Source organism: Gopherus flavomarginatus, chromosome 11 (genome assembly GCF_025201925.1).
Source record: "Gopherus flavomarginatus isolate rGopFla2 chromosome 11, rGopFla2.mat.asm, whole genome shotgun sequence".
NCBI classification, from domain to species: Eukaryota; Metazoa; Chordata; order Testudines; family Testudinidae; genus Gopherus; species Gopherus flavomarginatus.
The window spans coordinates 46,553,647-46,580,000 of NC_066627.1; the positions used below are offsets into that span (position 1 = coordinate 46,553,647).

The window sequence follows — 26,354 nt, forward strand, 5'->3', positions numbered from 1 at the left end:
TTGTCTATTGCTCGCCTCACTGGACAAGAATGTCATTGGTCGGAGACAGGACAGCCTGCAATGCTTGTGCGGCGTGGAAGGGCCACGCGTGTTTTCTAAGAAGAGATCCACAGTTTCCTTTCCACTAAATCATGACCTTCTGCTTCACTTGGCAGCAATGCCTACCAGTATCACTCTGGGTGGTGTCAACAGAGCCCAGCATGGATGGATGATGAGCTCTACTTACGGTTAGGAAAACCCAGGGGAAATACATTTCCAAAGGAAGGTGGCCGAGTTCTTCGTTTACTGCGACACTCTTCACTCTTCCGCATGAAAACACGCATTGGAGATTTGCGCTGACACCTCTTCCCCAATAGCTTTGTCACTGCTCTGAAGTCACACCCTGGTCCTGCCAGATATTATGCCAGAAAAGAACAATACAATTATGGACCGCACTCTCTTCCCATCACCAGGCACACAGCGACGTGTCGGGACGGTACTTGGTATAAAGATTTCCTTCTTTTTCCAACGGGAAACTGAGCCATGGCCAGTGATCAGTTCCCGTTTGTCTGCAAATTCATTGCTTTCATTACTGGTATTGTATAGTTGGCCTCAGTGGGACATGTGCCCGAGCAAGGACGGCTGGTCTCTCTTCTCTCCCTTTATTTTGCTATCTCGTAATGAGGAGCTTTACCCAATTAGGCTACTCACGAGTGTGTACCTGGCTTTCAATGAGACATTCCTGCTGCTGAAAGAGATCCAAGGGGAAATTATGGCATTATTTACAAATGGTTTTATGGACCTAACTTACTTTCCTAGCGGTTGTTTCATTAACACCTATCTGCAGCACAACTGGGTCCGGCCACTGTTTCAAAAGGAAAGATGGTGGCCTCCAAAGATCACATGCCACCCGAGTGGCATCAGACAAGACAGTTGACAAGACATACCGGCCTGTCTCAATAAATGAAAGAGGATACTTTGAAGAACCGTGTCTTTGACTCTTACAGACTCGCATCTTTCTCTTCACTTGTGTTAGTATCTGCCTATGTGTCACGTGTTTTAGTCTGAATATGGTAGATACAGTTTCTATTTAGCAGTTTCAAGGGTCACCTTTTTAAAAAAAAATCAGTTTCTAGAACTGGATAACAATTGGTGTTTTAGAAAGACGCGGCAGAAAATCTTTTTTTTAAACCTCAAATATGAAACTAACGTTTAAACAATCAACAGAGGCAATTTAGCAAGCCTTCCTACTGAAGATACAGATGCCAACGATAAGATGTTATAGGGTAAAAAGAAACTATTTCTGGACTAGTGACTGACATGAGCAAAGTGTGGGGTTGCACAGGGTATGCTAGCTGAGTTGAATAGGAAATCCTAAAGCACTATGTTGAACAACGGAGGAAGCGGTTCTGTCCTAGCCTATAAACAGCCAACCAAAAAAAAAAAAAAAAACAAAAACCTAATCCCTAAACCTGTGATATAACCGCTAAAATCCCCCAAGATTTCCCAGGTATTAATTGGATCTTTTTGCGTGCTAAACACAATTTTAATTCCTTTCCAAATCCGTGCAAGTAACTTTCTTCCAGAGTGACTGAGCGTGAGTGACTCGAGAGTTCTTGAAAATGTCTAAACATTGTTTTTAATTCAAAGCCTGAGATACAGAAGTGCAATATTTTATCTATATTTTATAAAAACAATAACCCCGAAATCCATCAGCAGCTCATGATGCTAGTTGTACCTTGGCAATGTGGCTGGAGGGGGGAAAAATCAAACTACAATGCACTCTATTTATCGAAAATACAAAATAAATATCTATAGAAAAAGCTTTCTCCAGTGCAGAAGCATGGTGAAATGAGAAAGAATATTAGGTAATTGGAAAATTACCCAGCTATTTGATAGACTAATCTTTTCCTAAAGAGGAAATTCTTGACATGAGAATTCTGTCTGAGTCCGTGAAATAACGTGCGGATCAAAGTGAGGGTTTTTTTTATGATGATTATATTTTAAATTTGTAAATCGAGGAACAAGTGGAAGGGAGGGAGGGGGGAAAAAGGCAAGCTTCTGGCATTCTTCACTTCAGATGCTTGAATGTTTCAAAGTTGCTGCTGTGCTGTTAGCTGACGGCTATTGTGTGTGTTTAAGACGGGGAGGGGGGTGAGGAGGGGACTTTGACCCCCTGTTGATGTGGATTTGCTGTCCAGAGACCGTTAGAAACGGGCAGAATGAATTGAATTGAACGCGATTGTAATGCACAAGGCCCTCCCCCTTTCTCAAGGAGTTGTGAGGCCAGGAAAGCAGCCGGGAGGAGAGCAAGCAGCTTTCTTACGCTAAGGAAGATGCTTTGCAAATCAGTCAATTGTATATTTCGAGGGGGCGGGTTAATATTTTTATTATTGTTGTTGTTATTCCAGATCTGAGAAAAAAAATCAGCAACCAAGGCGACCAAAAAGACAGAGAGAGAGAGAGAGAGAGAGAGAGGACACACTTGGTAGAGAAGTCTGAATCCCAAACCTCTTGTAAGTGTAATTACTTTCTAAGAAAGCTTTAAGTTATTCTTTTAAATTAACCACAGAAAAGACCAATTTCTACTGAAATCTCTTTTTTATGCTGCTAGATTGTTTGTGCCTAAACTTCAGAGGCCAGGGATCTATAATCCATCCCTCTATTTCCTTTACTTTGTGAAACAGAACAAGGCCTCGTTTAAAATATATATTATTGTTTGACTTGTGGGTCGGTTCCGAGCGACTGATTCTGGGGGTGGAGGGTCAAAACGTTGTATTCGATACTTGTGCCCAGTTCCGATGGCAAAAGAGATGCTTGTTAGTTACGCAATCGGCAGAAGGAGGAAAAATTGGAGGACTTTTTGAAAGCAACGCGCTTCTCTGATCACTTGCATCGCCTGATTTCACTGCAGTGTGTGTGCGTGCATGTGTGTACACACACACACACCCCTTGCTGCCTGGTTTAGGGGTGATCGTATGTTGTGAGGGAGTTACTATGGATTTCGGGGTATATTTTTAACATGGTCAGCTAGGCCAAGTTGCAGAGTTAAGGTCTGGAAAGAGCAGGAAAGTGATAGCATGTTTCTTGTCTCTAGGATCTCTTTGTTCGGGGAACAGTAGGTGGTACGTTTAAAGAGAGACAGAGGGAAAGAAAGAAAATGGCCCTTTGCAAGTCATCTGACTATTTTCTTCCGGAACACAGAAATGCTGCATTAGAGATTAGGGAAGGGATGTTCTTAAAACAAAATGTCTAGATGGCAGCGCTACTGAAATAGCCCCAAACCGTACACATCGTTAAAGCCTTTCATACAGGAGGTGGAAACGGGGTGGGGGAGAGAGTCGATTTAATAGCAAACTTAAGAGGGGCTAAACCGTTGGTATGGCTTATTTTAAAGCGAAGTAAAATCATGCCATCAGCATGCCAAATAGGAAAGTTTTTCCTCCCTGCAGCCTGACCCTGCTCAGTTACAACAGATGCTCTCCTTTGCCTTAATAGGAGGTTAAAAATATCACATCCATGCTGGGGCCACCAGGCTTACAACCCCAGAGTCGCTAGGAACATTTAGAAAGGCAGCGCGAATATTAAACAGCACAGTCTGTGTATGGGTGACAGGCCGACCCTCCCCCACCCGAACAGATTCAGGGATGGTCACTTCGCTTCTTAAGAAAGTTTATTTTTAAGTCAATCCGGACGTATAAGATTTCGCTGATCAGGATTCGAAGGAAAGGAAAAATCTCTATTCAGTACGAAAAAAAAAAATATTCTTAGTGATTCCTGACTGTACTATTCAAAAACACCTGGAGTTAAATGATATGTTTTAAGTCAAACTGGCACGGGGTGGGGGACATGCCAGGGAGAGGGGGCACCGATTCTGAATACCAGGGAGGTGACTGCTGGGGGTGGGGGTGGGGTGCTATTTCATTCAACACCATGGACAGCGAATCCTTCGCCGGCAATGGAACCAGAGGCCTGTAAGCTCACCTTTCTCTGCGGCACCTTTCCCCTGCAGAACAGGACCTGGTCTCTGTACTCGAATCCCTTATTCTAACGTGAGACAGGGGAGGGGAAAGGAATAAATGTGGGGCCTCAGACCCAGGCGAAGGGCAATGCACAACAAACATGGAAGACCGAGAATTTGAGAATATGATCATTGTTTCCCAGACTGACATAAATCTCCCTGTTTTTTCACTCCGCTGCCATTAGCTGCTCTGTATTAAGAGCTGCAAGGTGTAGGCAGCTGAGACAGGTATTTCCTGAATGCCAGCTGGGACCTAAGGGGCAGCTCTAGCTAAATAGAAATGTCATTCTGTCTGAAAACCATGCTGTAGTGGGAACCCAATGCGCAAAGACTGAGCTTTAATGCTGTCCAATGAAATAAGCCTAGACCAGGCAAAGCAATAATAAATACATACATACTACTAATAATAATAATAATTGCCCGCCTTCAAGAACGCAAATCCTGGACTTGGGTGTGATAAGAAAATTAATTCTGAATTTGGCTGAAGATGGGCATCCTGTTGATGTCAAATGCCTGAGAAAAGTGCTCCCACGCTCACGTTACCGTATTTCGATTTTTAACTTAGATCCACAAGGTACAGATTCGCGTTCATGTAGCTTCTCCTGGGCATAAATAAGTCGATAAACTAAAATGAACCAGGTGAAAAGAGGCAGCTTCAGAAGATGGAAAAATGATGCTTAAATAGCAAATTTCCTCTTGCAGCGTAACAAACAATGCATTTGCGCCTATCTAATATACCTGCCATGCACTGTAGCACTATACAAAAGAAAGAAAGGAAGTCACACACACACACACACACACACACACACACACACACACAATTAAGGTGTGCGAGTGTTTGTCCTATGGGCCTTAAGCCTTGAAGATATTTCACATAGCTGCGGAGCATTTCTGATGGCTGCTTTATTATATAATAGTTACACTGTCGTGAGTCTGTTTTAAACTGCCTTGAACCGATTTTTTCCCCCAATTGTGTCTCTGGGTTTGCGTTTCAGAGACCCTCTATCTAATATAAACAAACTATCAGAAAGAACAAAATCCCCGAACAATTGGTTTGATCTAGTGGGAACAGAATGTATAGATAGTTTACAGTTCTACTAACACACCCATCATGGAATTGCTCACACAGCAGTGGCAAAGTGGAGACTTTCAGAACTGGAACAAAAATGTTTTCCATCATAATCAGAGTCCAGCTCCCAATAAGTATGTAAAATATCCGTGTCCATATAAATCCTACTAGAATCAAATCAAATCATAGTCTTAAATCATTCTAATAATAGAATGCAGCGTTTTGCTAGCCACAGAAGGTTATTATAGCAGAAGATAACCCACAAATCTGCACTTTCCACCTAAAAATCCTTACGTGGGGGGGGGGGGTGTAGAAGTGGTTCGCCATATTTTCTAAGGATAAGACTATAGTGCAATGGGACGGGTTAAACAGTTCTAAAATACTCATCTCTGATCTGTATAGAGAATTATTTAATACAAATAAAAACAAACAATCTCCCCTGATCGAAAGGACACTGACTCTTAAATGGCATGACACAGAGTAGGCAAGCACAGCCTGATGAAAGAGGTCTCTAGGTATCATGCATTCATTCGCGACTTAAAAAAAAACACCATAAAATAAATCGGTTAAAACCATATAATGAAACGCCAGCTATAAATACAAGTAGACCCCTGTTTGCTGGGGATGGTTTAAAGAAGAACCAGCATATTGTATTCCGTGAAATAGATCAAGACTCTTTGATGGCATTGCTACATTGTCCCTCTCGGTGGGCTTTTAAAAATGAGAATACTCTTTCGGTTTATTATTGAGAAATGATCTAGAAGGAACTCCTTTCCTTCCAAACTCAGCAATTCTTAGCTTCCGTGATTATGTAACTTTAAGAAGCTTGATCACAAGGAACAAAGCCACATGTAAATAGAGAACCCCTTTATTTTAAAAGTGTGACTTTAAACACGTTTTCTCTTCCTGGAAAGGGGGAAGGGAAGAATTCCTTTACAATTTTCTCAAATCTGTTTTTTTTAAATTACATCCATATCAGCTTTAAGGAAAATTATTGGTCATGTCTTTTGAGGTAGGAAATCGAATTGAAGGATATACAGTCCTCCCCCTCCTGCCTCTGTTTAAAAAAAAAGCAACAGAAAATACAAAGCTTCTCTGATTAACAGTTTAGGTGCAGATCCCAATTTATAACGTCTGCGTGTTCCTATAATGGCTAGATTCTCTAGCTCTGTAGTGCAGCCAGACATTATAGATGCAAGTGCTTAAAGCTTAAAACAATATTTTCCGAAAGCCCGAGCCCCCAGCCTGCGAGGAAGGTGGGGATGGGCTGGGGATAGAGTCTCTCCAATGTTACTCCTATAGTTTCAAGGACATCTTGCTGATGAGGATTTGGTTAATGGAGGAGAACTTATGTCCTAGCGGTGACGTCATTGGGTCCCAATGTAATCCTCTTGTGCTGAACCCAATCAGCAGATGTGCTGAGAGCCTGGACGGAGGGAAGAGGCGCTAATCCTTTAGCCTGGATGAGATCAGCTGAAACAGCCAGGACTAGACCCAAAAACCCGTCTGCTAGGAAGATCAAGAGAAAAGGGATAAATTGAGAGAGACGCCTCACAACCCCTTTAAAGAGCTTTGGCGAAGAGAAGAGCAGGAGAATGGAAAGATGCGTGGTGCACCCATACAAGTTCAGCTGGCTTTTTCCACGCCGAGCGGGAGCCTGGGTTTCGCTCTGATGAGGTCTTTCTTCATTGTGCCAGGGGCAGGAAGAGAGAGAGAGAGAAAGAAAAGGTCTAAAATTCAAAAGATAATGAGGGACTAGGCGCTTTTCTTATTCATCTCTAGCCCGCATACACAAAACAAGCCTGCTGAAGCCACGGGAGGGCGTCCGCACTGGATCTGAGAAAGGAAGCGGAGTTTCTGCCGCCCAGGCACAGAGGGCTGCTTCCATTGGAATGGGTAAATCTGCTCCGAGCTAGGCTTGCCGGTGCCGTAATTATGGGGTTTAGGCGACAACGGTGGGAGAACATCCCAGCTCGATTGCGAACTTGGAAGAGCCTGAGGATTTTCCCCCCCTTCCTCTTTTGCAAGCGTCCTTAATGGGCTTTATCATTATTATTAGGGGTTTTGGGGTGGGAATGGGGGAAAATGGGGGAGGGGATTCAGCAGCAAGATCTATAGAAAGAAATCGTCCTAAATTAATAAAGTGCCTTTAACTCCGATGCCAGCAACTCAACCGCTTTAATCATGGTCACTTTCTTTCGATCCTTATTTAAGAAAGAAAAGCAAAACACAAACATCCCCCCTCCCCTCCAAAAAAACCCAAACCGTGGAGCTATTCTTGTGCCTAGCCGCTGCGGATTGCCAAAGGCGCCTCCAAGCTATTTCGGTTTCCCTTCTAAAGAAGAGAAATCAGCTCATTTGCATTGTGAGCGGCTTAAAAGAAACAGGAGGATTATTATCATTATTAAAAAGTAGGAGAGAGGACAAAAAGGTGCCCAGCACTTTGACTAGCCCTGTAACTCTAAAGAAATTGACCCATCCCTTGACGTGACTGATCTGTTACGCTTAATTCAGGTCTGCCTTACTATTAGAAGGCGGCTCACAGTTTCTGGTGTGCTGCTGTGTGTTAAGAACTTATCCCTTTAAATACGGTATAGACGGTTCTGTAAGTGGCACTGTACAGAAGGTTTGCATTACAAGTGGCTTGTGTAGGTATTATATAGGGGTTTTTGCGTGTGCAGGCGGTGTTTAGGATAGGGTTTGTTGTATAGGTTTGGAGATGGGTTTACGGTTTTGCAATTGTAAAGAGGTTTATTCTAGCGGGTCGAGCGCAGAGATATTTTGCATTGGATACTGGGGGAGTGGGGAGGGTTCTTACCTAGGGTTTGTTTTCACATTGTCCGGTTTTTCATACGACAAGGATTTTTATACCGTATTGGGGAGGGTGTGTGTGTGTGTGTGGGGGGGTGTCTCTCTCCTGTAGGGGGCTCAGAGAACCCCTGTTCTCTCCCGCTCCGCAGGGGAGCCGAGCCCTTGGCCGGCCCGGGCGCATGTTGGCGAGAGAAGGGGGCACACGAGCGGTGCCCGCACGGATAGCATCGCTCCGCGGAAGACGCACCGGTGCCTTGTTCTCTCCCTGCCCTGCTGCCGACGAGCCCCTCTCTGCGTGTTCACAGCGGACCTTGATTTAATGTCCATACAATTAAGGCACGCGGTGAATGCCAAGAGAGGAGCCTCACAGCTTCATTTTAATGGAAATTGGGGACATAAACCCTCTAATTACACTTAACAGCAGCCACAGAGCGATCTATGGAGCATCCTCGGCCTTTTGACAAACAGGCGCAACAATGGCTCCAACGTCTTGCAGGGCAGCTGTCTCTTTACATTAAGAGTGGCAGGGGGGCGAAGCAGGCCCCTTCTGAATATGCAGAGGTTTAGGGGCTCCGGGCTCACAAAGGGGAAGGGAAGGACAATGCAGGGAGAGCCAGGCAGACAATGCGGCAGGGTTGCTATTATTATGGGGGGGTTAAGATGTCCTCACAACCCCCACGGTGGTAACTTTGCCTCGCTCGCTTTAGACATTTGCAATGAATGGGGAGATCCGAGGAGGCACAGAAGGGGAATTAATTGCAAGAGCTCTGAGTAAGCCAGAAACCCGCCCAAGGTTCAGGGACGCGGTGCTGTCCATTGCTCAATGTCGTTTGAAGCAAGGATTGCGAGGAGAAAGATTTGTCTCTGGCTTGGAGGCAAAGCCCTCAGCTTGGATTTAATGTCCGAAAAGCCTCGCTTGTATGTAACACAAACATCCCTCCACTTCGAATTGGCCAAAGCACTTCAATTCCAGTTTCTGTGGTTAAGCGAATCATGTTTCAAATCTAAGAACCGTGGGGAAATGTGTTGGAATAAAGAGTTCAGCTTCTCTCGTGGTTCCTGGATTAATCGTTGCAATAACACTAATAAACTCCTTTTTTCAAATGGCAGCCGAAAGAATTTTGTTCTTCCTTTTTTGTTGTTGTTGTTTAACGTCAGTTCTTTATCATTATGCAGCAGGTTCAAAGTAGTGCTGCGATTTAAAGATGTTACTAAGTTTATTTAAATATTTTGAAACCACCACCACTATTTTGGTTGCTTCTTTAATCGGTTATTTACAACAGTATTGAAATGCACATTGCTTAGGGTTTTTTTTTAAATAAAATTCGTGCTTGTCTATTTTTGTTAAGTTTAGAATACAGCTATTGCTGCAATACAGGTATAGTAAGAGGATTCGGGGTGTTATTTTAAAGAGTTTGGATTTTAGAACCCAAAATTGCTACGAATGCAGTTTAGTTATGCAGAAAGTGTCTAGGTATTTCTGTATCGCTAACATGGCCATTCTAAGATAGAAATATATATACACACGAGTACTTCTGTATGTATAGATATGTGCATGTAAGTTACATTACGTTTATATATGGTGTGCATATATAATCATGCATACAAAGGTGGTGATATAGGTATCTATGCAATTTATATCAATAGGATTATGAGAATGTAAAGAAAGCTGAAGTTTCTCGTTTATCTATTGCCCCCACCCCAATCTGTGTAAATACATTTTAAAAAGATTCTCCTGATACCCCCTTACTTTTTAAAATTAAATTGCTGGTCTAAAAACCTAGCAGAAAAATTGTGTTTCCAGCGGCTGCAGAAGAGCCCTCGCTTAGCGCCACCTGCTGCATCCTCTGCTGTATGGCAAGTATTGTCCGCGGTCCAAGCGCGACATGCGTAATCCGCAGTGCTGGGGGCCGCGCTGAAGGCAGCGCCCACACCGTTTGGTTTTCTATGTTAAGATTAACTTTGTGCCGCAGGGTCTCCGCTTATCAAGACACAGCGGACCGGATCCCGCCTTGCTTAGGCCAACGCCCAACCCTACGGGAGCTTGCTCAGGCAGGGATTTCAGCAGCTGGCCCCAGGCACGTGCGTGGAGAAAGAGACAGACACACACGAAGACACGGGGGACAGGGGCATCCCCAAAGGTGTAACTTGGGACCCAGTGCGTGGAGGGCTGGGTCTGGGCCCGCCCGCTGTAAAGGAACACAACGGGGGAGTGGCAGGGGCTATTTGCCTGGCTGGGGTCCCCCACGGCCCAGGTTACATCGCATTGTTTTGTGTAATGCCACGTTCCCTCCGGGGGAGTCCCCCTGCCTCGCGGGGATCTCCCAGCGGCTTGGCGTTTGGCAGGTGGTTGGTCTCTGGGGCTGGTCCCCCAGCAGGATTCTCCGACGCTGGGGAAAGACAGGGGAGCCGGTCCCTGGGCGATGCCATTGCCCTCTTGTCTACACTCAGCAGCACTAAGACCTACCAGCCAGGGTAGCTGCCCCCCACCCCCTGCATTCGGGCACTGGGGGAGTCCTCCAGCACCGCGCCCCCAGATGGTGTGAATTGCCGCGCGTATCAACTGCGCCCCGCCCACCCTGTGCTCCATTAGGGGCGCCTGGCTAAGCGGGAGTCTGGGGAGAGGGACAGATCACCAGGACAAACTGACCCCGTGGATTCCTCCCCACCAGATCAGACCTGGAGGGGGGAGCCGAGCCGGGCCGGGCCTCCCCCCAACTTCAGGCGCTGCAGAACGGGGCTTTGGGCAGACCTGGCTCTCTCCCCCACCTGGTATCGGGCAGCCCCCTCTCCTCCTCCCGAGTCTCTGCGGGGCAAGGCCCGCATGTGCGAGCTCAGAACAGGCCCGGGTCAGGGAAGGCGGGTTCGCCAGTCTATGGCCAGGCTCGCGCAGCCAGCGCTCTGGTCCGGCTAGACCCGCTGGGCCGCCCTGCTGCGGGTCCCTCCATCGGGCCGTTTTCGTCCCCAGCGCAGAGCGGGGGAAGCCAGCGGGCTGGGATTGGGGGGCGGAGAGCGGTCAGGCGGCGTCAAGCCCGCCCTGCTCCCCGCAACCCTGGGCAGCTAGCCGGAGGGGCCGGTTACCTGCCCGGGGCTGGCCCGGAGAGCGCAGGGGTCTCCTGGCCTCTCCACTAGGCAGGTTCCCAGAACGGCAAGGGATCCCCGCCACCAGAGCCAGGCCGGATTTAAAACAATCCCCAACCCTGCTCTGACAACACCCTTGCTGCGGTTCAGCAAAGGCCAGGTGTGACACACACACACACACACACACACACACAATCTCAGGGTAGCACGTTCACACCACAGCAACAGCGCCCCCAAGCGCGCACTGGGGGTGTCCGGAGCTCGCTTCGCCTATTCGCTCCTGTGCTTTCCTAAAAGCCGATGGCGACAGCAGGGCGAGGAAAGCGGGTCCTGGAAACGCCATCAGGTGACACCCCAGGCTCTGGGACAAGCGTCTGGAGTTTTTTCCAGGGCCTAGCAGCCACTTCCGTGGACAACGGAGAACCCAAATACCCTCTTCTTCGCTGGCCTTTGCCACTTGCAGGAGAGCCGGGTGTTATCCGTGCCTGTTGGACTCGAGCAGCAGAGGGATGGTGAGCCCCCCCCCCCAGAGACCCACGTTAATACCCGCACCACACACGCGCCCATGGCTCCTGCTCACAAAACGCCCGATCCAAACCCCCCTCAAACAGAGAAAGGTCCAGCCAAAGCTGCCGGACCTCCCCACCCCGGCCCCGAGAATGGCTAACGCGCCCGGAAGTCCTGACCCACTCACCGATAGTAAGTCCTGCTGGGGGGCCCAGCTGTCTGACTGTCCCACTCCCTGGCAGAAGGGTTACGCCAAAGAGGCAGAAGCTGCATCTTCCCAACACTCAAAACCCACTCAAGGACCCCCAGGTGGTTCAGAGCCAGAGACCACTCTCCCCTGCCACGTGTTTCCCCTTGATTAGAGCCTCCCACGTGGCTGAGGACTAGCCGAGAACTTCTCACCTGAATCCCCTTTGCCCCCGGGAGTCAATCAGAAGCGGCTGTCACAGCTGTGCGCTGAGGGGTGGAGGCTCTGCTTTTACACCTGGGGTAACCTCATTTCACCCCGACGCTCTGGCTGCTGGCGCCCAGTCTTGCTCCCAAGCCCAGCAGCTATTCTTCAAAACCTACCAGCCTGGACATCACTGTAGACGATTGACAGCAGCTGCGGATGCGGGGCCGTATGGCCCAAGGAGCAACCATTAAAGTCCTTTCCTCTTCCCTGGTTTGTCAGTTTCCCAAGGGCTGGGAGTCAGTTGCCCCAGCAGGTTAGGCGCTGCAGATCAATTAAAGCAGTCTGCCAAGCAGATATTGCTCAGAGAGGAAGAAACAGCGGAGGCTGACCCTGATTTATTCCTAGCCCCGAGCCTTGGTTCCATTTTACAGATGGGTACATCCAGAAGGAGGCAAAGGCTCAGATCCTCAAAGGTATTTAGGAGCCTGATGATGGGAGTTAGGTAACTGAATACTTTTTAAGAGCTGAGCCAAAAGGGTTTGCCCAAGAACACAGGGCAAGCCAGTGCCAGAGAAGAACATCTAGCCCCTAGCTAAACACAGAGTTCCCTGCTGCTAGGGCTTGGTTTGACTGAAGCCAGCAGCAAACCTGGCACTTGATTCAATAGCACAGGATTGGGCCCTACAAAGGGCATGATAGTTTCTTATTTCCCCTCCTGGGTCCGTCCCAGTCACCCAGAGCCAGAGGCCCATTTCTTTTGTGCATCACAGCAAGTTCTTTGTTCCCAGTGACCCACTGCTACTGCACAGAGAACCAGTCCTCTCTGATTTACCCCTTGGCCCTAAACAAACATCAGCCTGTTTGCAGATCCTTGGGGGTGCGGAGAGGTTAAAAGTCTTTACAGTCAAACACTCACATGAAAGCGGACACAGGAATCTACACAATTCCTTCTCCTTGGTGTGGATCTGCTTTACCCAAAGCCCTGCTGTAAATACAGAGGAGGCCCACTGATTTAGTGTTTAGTACCTGATTCCTCACACAAAGTGGACAGAGGCTTCCGAACAGCTTCTCGCCTCCTCCTGCACCAGCTCGGGAACTCTGTCTCAGCTGCCATTTCTTTTCCATAAGCTGCCCTGCTCCTGCAATGGCTCGATGGCTCCCTCTTGTGTCCAGACCTGAACCCACACCGTGCCCGGGGGTTAAAAACGACAGCAGTGGACAGAGAAGATGGTTATGTCTATAAAAGCAGGAGCTAAAGCTCCAAGGATTGCCATTCACACGGGTGTGAGAAGGAGAAAAGGCCTGGAAGTTTTTGATGCATCCCCAATGGTAATGTTAATGAGATAGAGAAGGGTGCCACAGCACACTCAAGGGATTCCCAATTGCAACCGGTATATACAGGTCGCACTGAAGCTGCTGTAGTGCTAAAGTTTTTCTACTGAACTTTAAGGTTTCTATCTATACACACCCAGTTCATGAGTAGAAAGAGAGCCTTGGAAATCTAGGTCTTTGTTTATTACATTGGCATTCAGCTGGTTTCATGCTCCATACAGAAAATACACAACCCAGCACTGCCTCATATGCTGATGATCATGCAGATGACATGTAAAAAGAGGAGAATTTGTGAATTTTCATTCCCCCAACATTTCCAGCCTTGCTTTATTTCTCCAGAACGTCATATTCTGAGGGGAGGAGGCACAATCAGTCACTACTGTATTCATATTATTTATTTGTTGACCAAGTAGAAGCTAGAGACTCCACCTGAGATCAGGACCCATTGTACTGGCTGCTGCATGGATGCATAGTAAGAAACAGAGTTGTTCACTCTCTGCAAAGACAAGGGACGTACCGTTTTTAAAGATGGGGAGGGTTAAAGATGTCCAGCAAACCAGGGAATTGAACCCACATTCAACTCTAGTGCCTTAACTACACATCCAGTCTTCTCACCAGCGGGAATAATTCCTTGGCTCATTCTGTAATGAGGGAAGAAAAAGACCTCGCCCTCTAACTTGACAGAGGAGAGACGTGTCAAAGCAATGTTCACGGAGATGTCCCCTTCTCAAACCGCTGCACAGTGTTTTGGCTGAATGCCCAAGACAGCCCTCTCCAGAGAAGCAGGTAGCTCCCCAGGGGGCCAGGGAAAGTTTGTGTAGGCCAACAACAGAGGACCAGCATTGGTGGGGGTGGGGGGGAATAAACACACTTGTCAGAGGGGTAGCTGCATTAGTCTGTATCCACAAAAACAACGAGGACTCCAGTGGCACCTTAAGGACTAACCGATTTATTTGGGCATAAACTTTCGTGGGTAAACCTCCCTCTTCTTCAGATACACTCTTGTTACTCTAGCTGGAATGTGAGCTGACTTTGTAGTTCATGCATCAATTTTCCCCCATATGGCCCGAGACTCCTGCTTCCTGATTCGAGGACACAGAGATATTGGCAGTAAATAAACCTCATCTAAGCATTGCACAACCCAAGCAAACTTTGGAGTTACTTGGTGCCTAGAAGAGAGCAAGGGTCCTTACTTCTCCAGGGTACATATTGACTCCCATTACCACAAGATCTGAGCACCTTATAATCTTCAATACATTTACACACAAAAGCCCCTGTGAGGTAGGAAAGTGCTGTTATTCCTGTTTATTAGATGGGGAACTGGGGCCTGGACAGACTAGCTTCTCACAGGAAGTCTATAGCAAAGCAGGAAACTGAACCTTCATTTCTGGCTAGCACCCTAAGCACTGGGCCATCTCTTTACTATGATTTACTGGGCTCTTCACAACCACAGGTAAATATTTCATGCCCATGCCCTAGTCCAAAACAGTAGCTGAAAAGGGAAAGACAAGGTCTATACATAGGGCTTGAATGTCTTCTAACCTATGCTGATGTAAATCAGGAGTTACTCCCCTGATACCAATGGAGTTACATCCATGTGAACCTGATGTGCGTGGGTGGAGAATAAGGCCCACAGAGTGTAAAACAAGCAAGAAACAGGACAAGGTGTAGTTTAGGACATTTAACTATGAAGTCATCATCAGTGATATTTGTTCCCAAGACCTTTTTGAGCCATTTTCTGAAATAGGAGAGGATGGGTTATTAATCCATTTTAATAACTTCTTTTCTCTCTTAGGAAATGGTCCATCTGTCTAGAGACAGGAGCCTACTACATATGTACACACATGCCTCTAACTGATGAGGGTGATGAATAAACTTCCCCTATAGGCCAATTATTCCTTTATTGACCAAAAAAAGTTTGTGAATGGGAGATGGCAGCTTGCACAGGGAATGGGAAGGGGGCAGAGTAGTCCACAAAACCACCTCTTAATTGAGGTTCAGTCAACATATTTTGAAAAGTCTGAGCACCCTGGCATTAGTACAAACTGAAGGCCAAACTCTGCTTGCCTCAATCACTGTTCCTTTGAACTTTTCAGTCTTTTTAGTCATACTAATAGGCTCAAACCAAGAAAGAGAAGAGAAAGAGAACACATTTATTTTAAACAAACCTCAGAACGAAGATGCAAGTGCATTACCAGGAGGACATCAAGCCTCTACCACAGCGGTGTCCCTGCACCTTCTGCCCCACCAGACTGCCATTTGTCTTAACCTCCCAATAAATATTCTCGCATGCCTGGTCTGTATTATTTAAGAACATAAGATATGAAGGAAAGTATGTTGGCGTAGTTGTCCCATTGTGCACATGGTCAAAAGTGTGAAGAGAAGGAAGGTGTAACAGCCCCTTCTCTTCTCCCTCCTCTTCCCCCAAGGAGAAGGTCAAGTGGTCTGGGAGAAACCAGGGATGGGAGAAGTTCAGCAGGTAGCTCTATTCCAGTCAAAAGGCCTGGACATTAGCATTCCACCTGCCCTATAGAGAGGGAAAAGCTCTTTTACAGGGCATCACCGATGTTCAAGGGAATTCACCCTGTAGAGTCTGTAGTTTGCTCAAATTGGGCTGGCAGAGGTTTTACGGTGGGAGGGGAGTAGATTTTTATGACATTATGTAACTTTTAGGAATATAGCATCAGTAACTAAAGAACTGCTCTGTATTTGAAAATAGAGCGTGTGTTGTTTTGGTAGCTATTGTGTGAGTACTAAGATGACATGTTTAATGCAAGAATAATTTTCACAAGGCTGCTCAGAACCCTGTAGTTAGTTCCTACAGCGCCAATTGCTTAGTGGAAGCATGCTGTGTAAAGAGAGGCAATACAGTTTTAAAATAAAATGGAAAGAAGGGACACTAATCAAACTGACTCATACATGGAGGGGACTCGCACACCAAATCACTAAGAAGGAAAACAGAGCAAGAGATCAGTCCCTGGAAGGAACCACAAATGACCACACGAGGGCACTACTCAGCATCTGTTACATCTCCTGGAGTTTCATTTTATAGCCTATGGCAGAAACTGGAAAGAGACCTATCAAGAGGGCTGTGCTGCAGACAGTGCTTTGGGTGCTGAGACAGTATTTCTGGGGTTTGAAAGAAAATGCAGAGGAGACATTGTTTAAAGCTCCCAGGTGGTGTCTGTCACTTAGCCGCCAGTGATGACTCAGTACCCTTAACCTATTCAGATGCTGAGCCATGGATTTGGTTTTGAGATGGTGGCTTGAACTGGATTTCACTCTGAGTTGGGGTTGTGGTCAGAAGTGACCTAATGCTGCCTCCTTTCCCTACTCCAGTATCACTCTCTCTGTGGAGTAAATCTCCTCTCTTGCTGTTTATCTGTAGTGTTCACAGAATGAAGCCTGGGAATGGCACATAATGCAGGATTCTTTCCTCCTCAGCACTTGTGTCCATGATTTTCCTGTCTTCTATTCCAGTCTGACTTTACTTTGGAAACCCTTTGGAGTTTGGCAGGACAAGTAGACACTGCCTCCCTGTGATCTACTAACAAGGTATTTATTGATACAGCAAGAAAGCTATAGAGATTTCATTTCACTCCATTATTCCTTCATCACAGAACAAACACCTTATCAGTCTGATTCTCCATTGACTCGCAGTGCTTTACACAGGTGTAAATGACTACAGAAGCAGCAAGGGAGTGGAGAATCAGGCCCCAGGAAGGAACCAGCAGAAATCTTTAGAGGGAGAGAAGCTCCTTGTGCTTTCCAGAAGATGGCGCTCATTCTCCATTGGATTGGGGAGCAGCCTGAGCCTGAGGCAGAGAAAGGAGCTACTTGAACAAGATGCAAAGATACTTTGCTTGAGCCTGGTGATGTGATCCTTTGTTTTGGGTTTATGATCTGGACATGCAAAAATCAAACAAACACATATGTACCCAGAGAGCAGCTCAGGACAAGAGACCAAGGCCCAGATCCTCAGAGATATGTAGACGCTTATTTTAACTCCTACCCATTTCAGTGGAAGTTAAGTGTCTAAGAACTTTGAGGATCTGAGTCTTCTGTAGCTTGCCATGCCCATGTGGTATGTCTTACAGATGGTACTGCTGTGTGCCAAGCTCCATGGAGCCACTAAATGATAGTCAGGAAAACATCTCTTGAAAGCACAATGGGAATTTTATCCCAAGCCACATGCCCTTCCCATCTGTTTGCAGACTGGTATAATGGAAAAACACAGGCAGGCACTTTCACACCCCAGTGACTAAACTTAGGCACCTGAATCCATATTTAAGCCCCTGTGCATGCTGCTTGATTTTCAAATGCCCTAAGCTCCCCTGTCTCCTTCTGACAAGTGCTCAGCAGCTCTGTAAACCATTTATTTAGGGGCCTAAATATAGATCTAGTTGACTAACTTTTAAGCACCCAGGTGTGGACATATTTGATCACAAGCTTAACTGTGTAGTAGAAGAAAACAAATCAGTGTCTGAGCAACCATGAGACAAGAAGCTCTTTGCACAGAGGTAAAGGTCTCCTTTGCAGCTGCAGATTGGCTTTACCTTGGCCTCCCTGCATTCTGCTCATGTCCATTATAATCTCCCTCTTTAATGCCCTCTTCCCTAGGACAAGCTTGGCTCTCAAATGTCTAATGAAAAGGAGGAAAGCGAGATATGTAAAACTGCTCACGTTGTTAAAACAAAAGCTTTGCAATGGCAGCTTGTGTTGCAGATTTCTAATTTACTGAAATATTCTCAGCAATAAAGTCTGTCAGTTACCTAAAGAACAGTCCCCTTTATTAGGATCTACCACTAGATAATTGATAGTCAAAAACATAATGGATGTAATGGATGTCAAGGGAAACCACCAGGCAGTAATGTCTGCAATGATAGGATAATTGAACTTTTTTTTTAAATGAACCAATACTTAAAAAAATTATTCTAATACACAAAGACCAGAATGACATTTTCTCTTAATTTGAATTACATGGAATAGGCTGTTGCCACAGGTCCCCTGCTGAGGCAAAAAACCAGACATTGATCCAGCGATAATGTTCTCTCACAATGATTTCATTTTTATTAGGCCAGATGACTGACGTAGATGTAATCATCTGATCTGATTCATGCTGCTGCAGCTACAATGTATGGTGGCTCATTGTAGTATTATAGACTGGCTGTAGAGACTAGGATCCAGATCCTTGGCTGGTGAACATCAGAGTCCAGAGTTCCATCGATTTCAAAGGAGCTACCTTGGTTTGCACCAACTGATGTCAGTGGAGCCATGTTGACTTACACATGCTGATCCACTTTAGGAAATGACCCCAACGGTGGCCAATTGGAAGAACAGCAGTGCAGCTATTCAAATACAATGTTTGGAAAGAGGTTTTTTATTCATAAAGTCCTATGTAGGGCCCTTCGATGACCCTCAGTACCACAGTGTCTGAGCATGCTACATACTTGAATGTGTTTATCCTCACCACGCCCCTGTGAGGTCAGGAAGTAGTACTATCCCCGTTGTACAGAGCAGGAGCTGAAATACAGTGAGATTCAAGCCCAGATCCTCAACAGTATTTAGGCTCCTATTGATTTCATACTAGCTACTCAGAGACCTGGCAGTCATTGTCAGCCTGCAGGCAGTCTCCCCCGCTCCCCGACTCCCACCCCTACTCCCACCCCCAGCCACACCCTTCCCCTCCTCTCTGCCCCCCCCCAAAAGTCTTTTTTTCAAGGACTCCAAAATGGAGTGTTGGGTACAATAACCCATCCCCTTATTTTGTCCACCAATTAGGCCTAATTTCCAACACACCAATTTTAGTTTACTGATTTCCAGTGTTACACTTCTCTTGTTTACCACACAAGACTTTAACACAGCACTTGAGTTATTTCAATGAGAGCTAGGCTTCACAATACCTTGGAAGATCTGGGCCTGAGTCAGTTGCCCAAGGTCAGACATGATGCGAGCAAGGAAATAAACTCAAGTCGCGGGCTAGTGCCCTAACCTCCCCTTCAGCTAATTGTAAAATTGGGTTTTGACTGGTTTAAGTTTCAGGTTTTAACTGTTTTCAGTGAGTAATAACCCTCTACCTAGAAAGCTGATTGGCTGGCATAGATTTTATTAAGATAATGTTTAGCATTTATGGAGAACTTTGTTGTATACAAACATTAAATGAACTTCACAAGCCCTGTGAGCTAAGTTTATTGCAGGGGTTGGCAACCTTTCAGAAGTGCTGTGCTGAGTTTTCATTGATTCACTCTAATTTAAGGTTTCGTGTGCCAGTAATACATTTTAAGATTTTTAGAAGGTCTCTTTCTATAAATCTATAATATAGAACTAAACTATTGTTGTATGTAAAGTAAATAAGGTTTTTAAAATGTTTAAGAAGCTTCATTTAAAATTAAATTAAAATGGTGGCCAGGACCTGGGCAGCGTGAGTGCCACTGAAAATCAGGTCGCGTGCTGCCTTCAGCATGCGTGCCACAGGTTGCCTACCTCTGATCTATTGTGAGATCACTCTGTGGCAAATGACAACACAGGGGCAGAACTGAATGAGTTGCTGAATGGCTCCAAAAAGGAGTGTCTAGTAAGCCATTCCCATTAGAAATTGCTTATCTAGGAATGGATTTTCAAAAGATCACAGCACTCAGAAGTTCCCATTGTTCTCTACAGGGGGAGTAACCATTTTCCTTAGTGGGAACTGTTGGGTGGTGAGCAATTTTGAAAAAAAACTTGACTCTAATATTTAATGAATATTAGCTCTGGCTGATTAATGGGGGGTGAAGAAGAAAGACCGTGTTCATAAATTATTCAGATTCCAGATGGTGGTTTGGTGCATTATTCAGTACTTATTTTTTGTTACTTTTTGTCCTGAGGATTAAAAAGTTTAGATCCTCCAATCAAGGAGAAGAAACGGCATCTTGGGACTCAGATTGCCAACTCCCATTGGCCATCCCATCCAACAAACAGCAAAAAGTGGAGGTTGAATAGGTCATGAACACCACTCAGAATGAAAGTTGTTCTCCAATCTGTTTGCCAAACCCCTACAAACAAGAGACACATTTGAAGGGATCACAAATGATTCTGGAGCTGAAAAACAGGGCTACCTACATTTATCAGACTATGCACTCATAATTTATCTGTCCGTCTCTATTTTAATACACACAAGACTCAGATAGGTAACACAAAGACCAATTGGAGCAGAAACCTCCAGAAGGGAAAGTTCCTTTGAAATATCTCTGACATTCCCAGAAAACTGAATATGCACCTAAAATTGCCAAGACTTTGAAGATAAAAAATATATATTTTTTCATCACTGTGTTTAAATGTTAAAGACCCTCGCATTCGCTTCAGGCAGTAACATCTGAATACAGTTCTTTCTAACCATCAGCTTACATCAGCCATTAGCTGCATTTTGTACGTATGCAAACAAGTACCAGGTACCATGCCTTCTTCCATAAAAGCATCTGTCCTAGCTGTGCTATGACATTTATTTCCATGTTCTTTCTATCCTTTTTGGCAGAGCTGCTGTCACAGTCTCTCACCCAACGTCAACTCAGCACCTTCTGCTGTTTTCATCGTAGACATCAGCTCCCTGCAGGTTCTGAGATGGGGTGACACTAGAACAGGGAGTGACAAACAAAGTACCATGGGACAAGAAGAAAGGACACGTTACCCCCAGGCAAGCTGGAGAGTTTTTCCGAATGGGATTTCACTGGTCTATAATAAATGTTCCAGTCACAGAATATCAGGGTTTGGAAGGGACCTCAAGCGGTCATCTGGTCTAACCCCCTGCTCAGAGCAGGACCAATCCCCAGACAGATTTTTACCCTAGTTCCCTAAATGCCCCCTTCAAGGATTGAACTCACAACCCTGGGTTTAGCAGGCCAACGCTCAACCCACTGTAAAAGCGGAGAGTCTCAGTGCTTAAAGAAACACTGGACTAAATAGTGACCAAAGCAAAAAGAGAAAGAAAAATGTAGCTCTTTGGTACAAATTAAAAAAAATAAATACTGCATGTAACACACCGTTGCGCCTCCTTAGCTAGGTGGCATGAACAGACTCTGCTTCTAGAAAACTGGTTGTTGCATAGGTGTGTGTCCACAGAGTGGCAGCTACTTGAATCCTGTTTTATTTAAAAATAATAATAATAATGAAATGTTCTGACCTGAGAGCCTGAAGCCTTCTGTCTTCGGAGAAGGTACTTTATGAGAACAGCGCAGCCCTCATTTCCCACCACAGCCTGCCAATAGGCCCAACCCTGAATTGGAGGGGCCATTTCAAGGCTCCAGAGCTAGAGCTGATTGGAAAATGGCAATTATTTTTCCACAAGAAATTTCCATTTTTTAAAAATTTTGTCCAAATTTCAAATGATTTTTTTAAATAACCCCTCCCTCTCATCTAATGACATTTCTCCTGTTCAATTTTTGGACTCCAAAAACTGGTTTTGGTTAAACAAAATCAATGAAAACTTTCACTTTTTTTGTCCAAAAATCAGAATTTTGTTGAAAATTATATTTTTCCATGAAATGTTTCGTTTTTGATGAAATGCCATTTTTGGTCAAAATTACTTTTCAATTAAAAATGTTTTGACCAGCGCAAATCAGTGGATAGTTCATTCTCTGTGCACGGTTAGTTCTTGGATGCTAAGTAAGGCTTTGTACCTGCTAACAAAGGTGTGTTTTTATGTTGGGGGTAACTAATGCATATGAACAATCTTGAGGTAAAAACAGTGATGACAAATTTACTGTAGGGTAAATTAGGCCAGGTGAACCAGGAGTGAGGGGATAGTGCTGACCTCACTTAGTTTACCTCATGGTAAACATGTCATCAGTGTGTTTTTACCTCAGGATTGTTCACGTGTTAGTTACCCCAACATAAAAACACACCTTTGTTAGCAGTGAAGACAAGGCCTAAACTGTGACATGGATATCTGCCTAAGAGAAAGTGGCCTGAGATTTCCAAGCTCATTTCATGCAGACCAGGGAATGGACAGGTGGTAGAGCTTTGTTCTAGTATAACTATTTTGGATAGAGATGTGATTTTTTTATTTTTTTTTTACCCATATTGGCTATGTCTACATGATGAGCTTGGGGAGTGATTCCCAGCTTGCACAGACAAACTCACGTTAAAATAGTAGCATAAATGTGGTACCAGGGGCAGCTGCAGCATGTGCTAACAGCCCTGGGTACGTACCCATGGAGTTCAGGTGGGTTTGTACTCAGGGAGGCGACCACAGTGCCACCACTGCCCATCCTACCACAGCTAGCTCAAACGAGAGCTAGCACAAGTATGCCTATGCCAGCTGGGAATCACACCTCTAGCTTATAGTGTAGACATAGCCACAGTCATAGTACAACCCCTAGAGTGGATGCAGTTATACTGGTATAAATGTGTCTTCTATGTAGCATTTCCCCTGTCCCATACAGGAATATTGACATCGTTAGAGAAGTACAACTCTTGTGCAAAGATGAGGCCAAGGTCTAGTGTATAACCACTGAGTCAAGCTTGATTTAAGCTATTGATTTAGCTAGCTACCTGTAGAATATCCCATAGTTCTGTGGTTAGTGCTCTGGCCTGGGATGCCAAAGACCAAGATTCAATTCCCCCACCCTGTGAGAGGGGGAGAAAGGATTTGACCAGGGGGCCCCCCACCTCCCAGAAGGAAGAATCCTCTTACCACTGAGCTATGGGATAGTCTGATGTGACAGTCCCTCAATTTCTCTTGTTGAAGCTATTCCACTGTGAATAACTAATAAAAGAGTGATTGGAGCAGGGGGAGTGGGCTTAGGGTCTTCCACCTCTCAGGTGTGTGCCCTAAGCACTGGACTACAAAATCGTTCATGTTCTTTCTCCCTCTGTCTCAGGCCCAGTGACACAGAGGAACAGTCATTGGGCGAGAGGGACTCTGTAGTCCAGTGGTTTCATTATTTATCCCTAATGGAACAGCTTCAGCAGGAGCGATTGATGGCATCCCCCATCAGAATATCCCAAAGCTCACTCTCCTGAGAAGTATTCAAATCATTTCTCCCTCTTGGGCAGAGAATGGGGAATTGAGCCTGGGTCTGCCGCATCCCAGCTGAGTGCTCTAACCACTGGGATAAAAGTTATAACTCACCTCTTCCTCTCCCTGGCTCCAGGAGGCATTCCAAGATGCCTGTTTCTCCACATTCATTGTATAGGGAGCCTGGACGTCTAACTTGGCTTTGTGGATCGCCGTGCTGTTCCTGTGGGGGGTAATAATAGGAGCCCATATAAGACAAAGCCCCAAATATTGGGACTGTCCCTATAAAATCGGGACATCTGGTCACCCTATGTCAGAGCCCAAATGCAAAACTTTGCTTCATTAAACTGAATCTCCTTGCCGCTAAATTCAGGTGAAGTCCTTGAAGACGGGAAAGTCACTGACATAGAAATGACTGAAAAGGTTCTAGAGATGCCATAGGAAATTACAGCCAATTAGTTTCAACGTCATCCATGGGGGAAGTGTAAGAGAGTGTTTAAGGGATCAAATGTGAAAGCACAGCTTGAGTAAGGAGGGTCGGTGTGGTCTGGGCGAAGGAAGGCTGTGTGGCTAATTTGATGGAGCTCTCTCAGAATATTACTGCTAAACCAGTCCGAGTGAGCAAAACAGGCATCGCCTATTTAGATGTGGAGCGAACACTGGACACGGCTCCACAGAAAAGGTTAATGATCTAGGTGGGGAGTCCCAGAATAAATGAATGGCTTAATGGCTTTATGCACGGCAAATTGGCCAAAAGCAAAGGAACAAGTGGGAAGGTCTTAATGGAACCTTTCTATGTCAGGAGGAGATTGTTACCGGGGTTCCTGTAATGGACCAACACAGCCAGCTCACCTGGCACAGAACAAAACCTGGCAGGGCTGTATTGTGAGTGACTGAGCTCCCTAGGGCAGGGAGCAGTCACTTTAGGTCTGAAGCACCATGACCTTGTATAAACATGGCTCTCAACAGTTTCATTCACAGCTGTTGGATTTTTGCATTTGTTTTGCACTGTCTCTCCTCCATTGCTCTGTTCTAATGGATTTTTTTAAAGCACTTTTCAGGACTAACAGAAGTACAGACAAAGGCAACTGCACACGAGTGACAGGGGGCTCAATCCTGTTCCCAGTCACTTCCACGATCATTTTGCCACTGACTTCAATGGGGACAGATTCAAGGCTGTCAGATGGTAAGACTGGCTGAACACGCCTAGATTGCCAGGGTTGCAGAGTGTGTGCATCACACTGGGAATTGAGGCTGAGATTTTTCTAAGCGATTCAGAGCCCCCAGTCCCTTACATAGTGTTGATGGTGATGGCTGTTATTTTTAACGGCTGGATAGTTTCGTGTTAAGGGTACATCAACGGGGTGTGGGCAGAAGACATATGAAATAATGTTCATTTTATTATCATGGAACCTGATTTTCATAAACTTGAGCTAATCAAACTGGTACACACATGTAGGTGCCAATGCATGCCTAATCTGCACATGCAGTTACTAGGACTATACTAGGTAACCATTGACTAGATCGGGCCACTTGCAACTGTTCCATTTGTGCACATACTGCAATTGCATGCATAAATTAGGCACATAAATGCATGTATTTCAGGATATTTCACTTACAAGGACCAAGAACTACTCCGTGTTGCTCTTTGAGCCCATGATCTAGCTGCAGAGCCATATTCCTGAGACATTATGATACAAATAGTGGACCTTCTGAGCTCTATACATACCTATAGGCTAACATTTTCAAAAGCAATGGGATGCCCAACATAAGTCATGGTGAAGAGAATGTTGTAAATTGGAGAGGGCTCAGAGAAGAGCCACAAAATGATTAAAGGCTCAGAAAACTTGCCTTACAAACTCAAAGTACTCAATCAATTTAGCTTAACAAAGAGAATGGTAAAGTGTGACTTGATTACAATCTGTAAGTATCTACATGGGGAAAAATATTTAATAATGGGCTTTTCAATCTGGCAGAGAAAGGTTTAACACAATCCAATGGCTCGAAGTTGAAGCTAGATGCATTCAGACTGGAAATAAGGTGTACATATTTAACGGTGAGGGTAATTAACCACTGGAACAATTTACTAAGGCTTGTGATGGATTCTCCATCACTGAAATTTTTTAAATCAACTTTGGATGTTTTGCTAAAAGCTCTGCTCTAGGAATTATTTTGGGTCAGTTCTATGGCTTGTGTTATACAGAAGGTCAGACTAGATGATCACAATGTTTCCTTCTGCCTTGGAATCTATGAATCAATAAAAGAGGCCTGATTCTCAGGGGGTGGGTGCTCAGCACTTTTTGAAAATCAGGCCCCTTTTAAGGCATCTCAGTTCATCAACCCAAAATTGATAACACTAAAATCACTAGCTAATATAGAAAATCTTGGCCAGAGAGCTCATGCAGTAACAAACAATATGATGGACATCAACAGGCTAGTAAAAAGAATCCTTCCCAACCCCAGCAATTGAACTTGAAACATTTTCAAGGACATGTAATGAGTCACAAATAAGGGGTTAGAACTTGGTATCTGAATGTAATCTCCAAAAACCCAAATCAAAACTGTCTTAACGGGAATGAAATGCAAGATAATTGCTTTCTCAGGGAATTCTCCAAGATGCAGCATGGTCTTTATCAGATTACATTATTATCCACATATAAAAGGCATCAGCAGGTCATAATATAATTGTCAGTACAGCCACCTGAACCCGAGCTTTAATGCCAGGGTAACTTTTGTTAGAGGAAGAAAATAAAAGGGAGTGTGCATGTAGGGTTGGATTTTGTGGTAAACAGAATTGCTTGTGCTGGAAGTATCTTAGGATTTCTATAATACAGTCAGCACTGCCTGTCCAAACTTGCTATCCTTTTATCAAATCCAACATCCCATTGTAATGTCTATTGCTATGCTGATATTAGAAACTCTCCTGGAAAGTTACAAACGTGAAAAGCTGTGGCTACCTGTAAAAGATGTCCAGGGATTTCTCTTCCTGCCCACTTGACATTTGACTGAATCACTCACTTCCATCTTAATACAAAGTGTGCTGTAAAGTACCTCACCCTGTCTCTGGGAGAAGGCAAAAATCCTCACTTAAATACAAAACCAGAGCATCTTAATGTTGATTTTTGTTGGCTTTTTACATGGTTTTTTTTAGCAAAGCCTTTGACTGCAG

General features: G+C 45.1%; 1 protein-coding gene across 1 annotated transcript; it reads left to right on the forward strand.

The window, feature by feature from the left end:
* Positions 1 to 522: 522 nt before the first annotated feature.
* On the forward strand, positions 523 to 21,297 carry LOC127030990 (uncharacterized). Its single transcript, XM_050917667.1, has 4 exons — positions 523 to 574; positions 2,391 to 2,495; positions 16,867 to 17,066; positions 20,705 to 21,297. Exons 1-4 carry the CDS (start codon positions 523 to 525, stop codon positions 21,014 to 21,016), a joined length of 669 nt encoding a protein of 222 aa, XP_050773624.1. The 3' UTR covers positions 21,017 to 21,297.
* Positions 21,298 to 26,354: the final 5,057 nt, after the last annotated feature.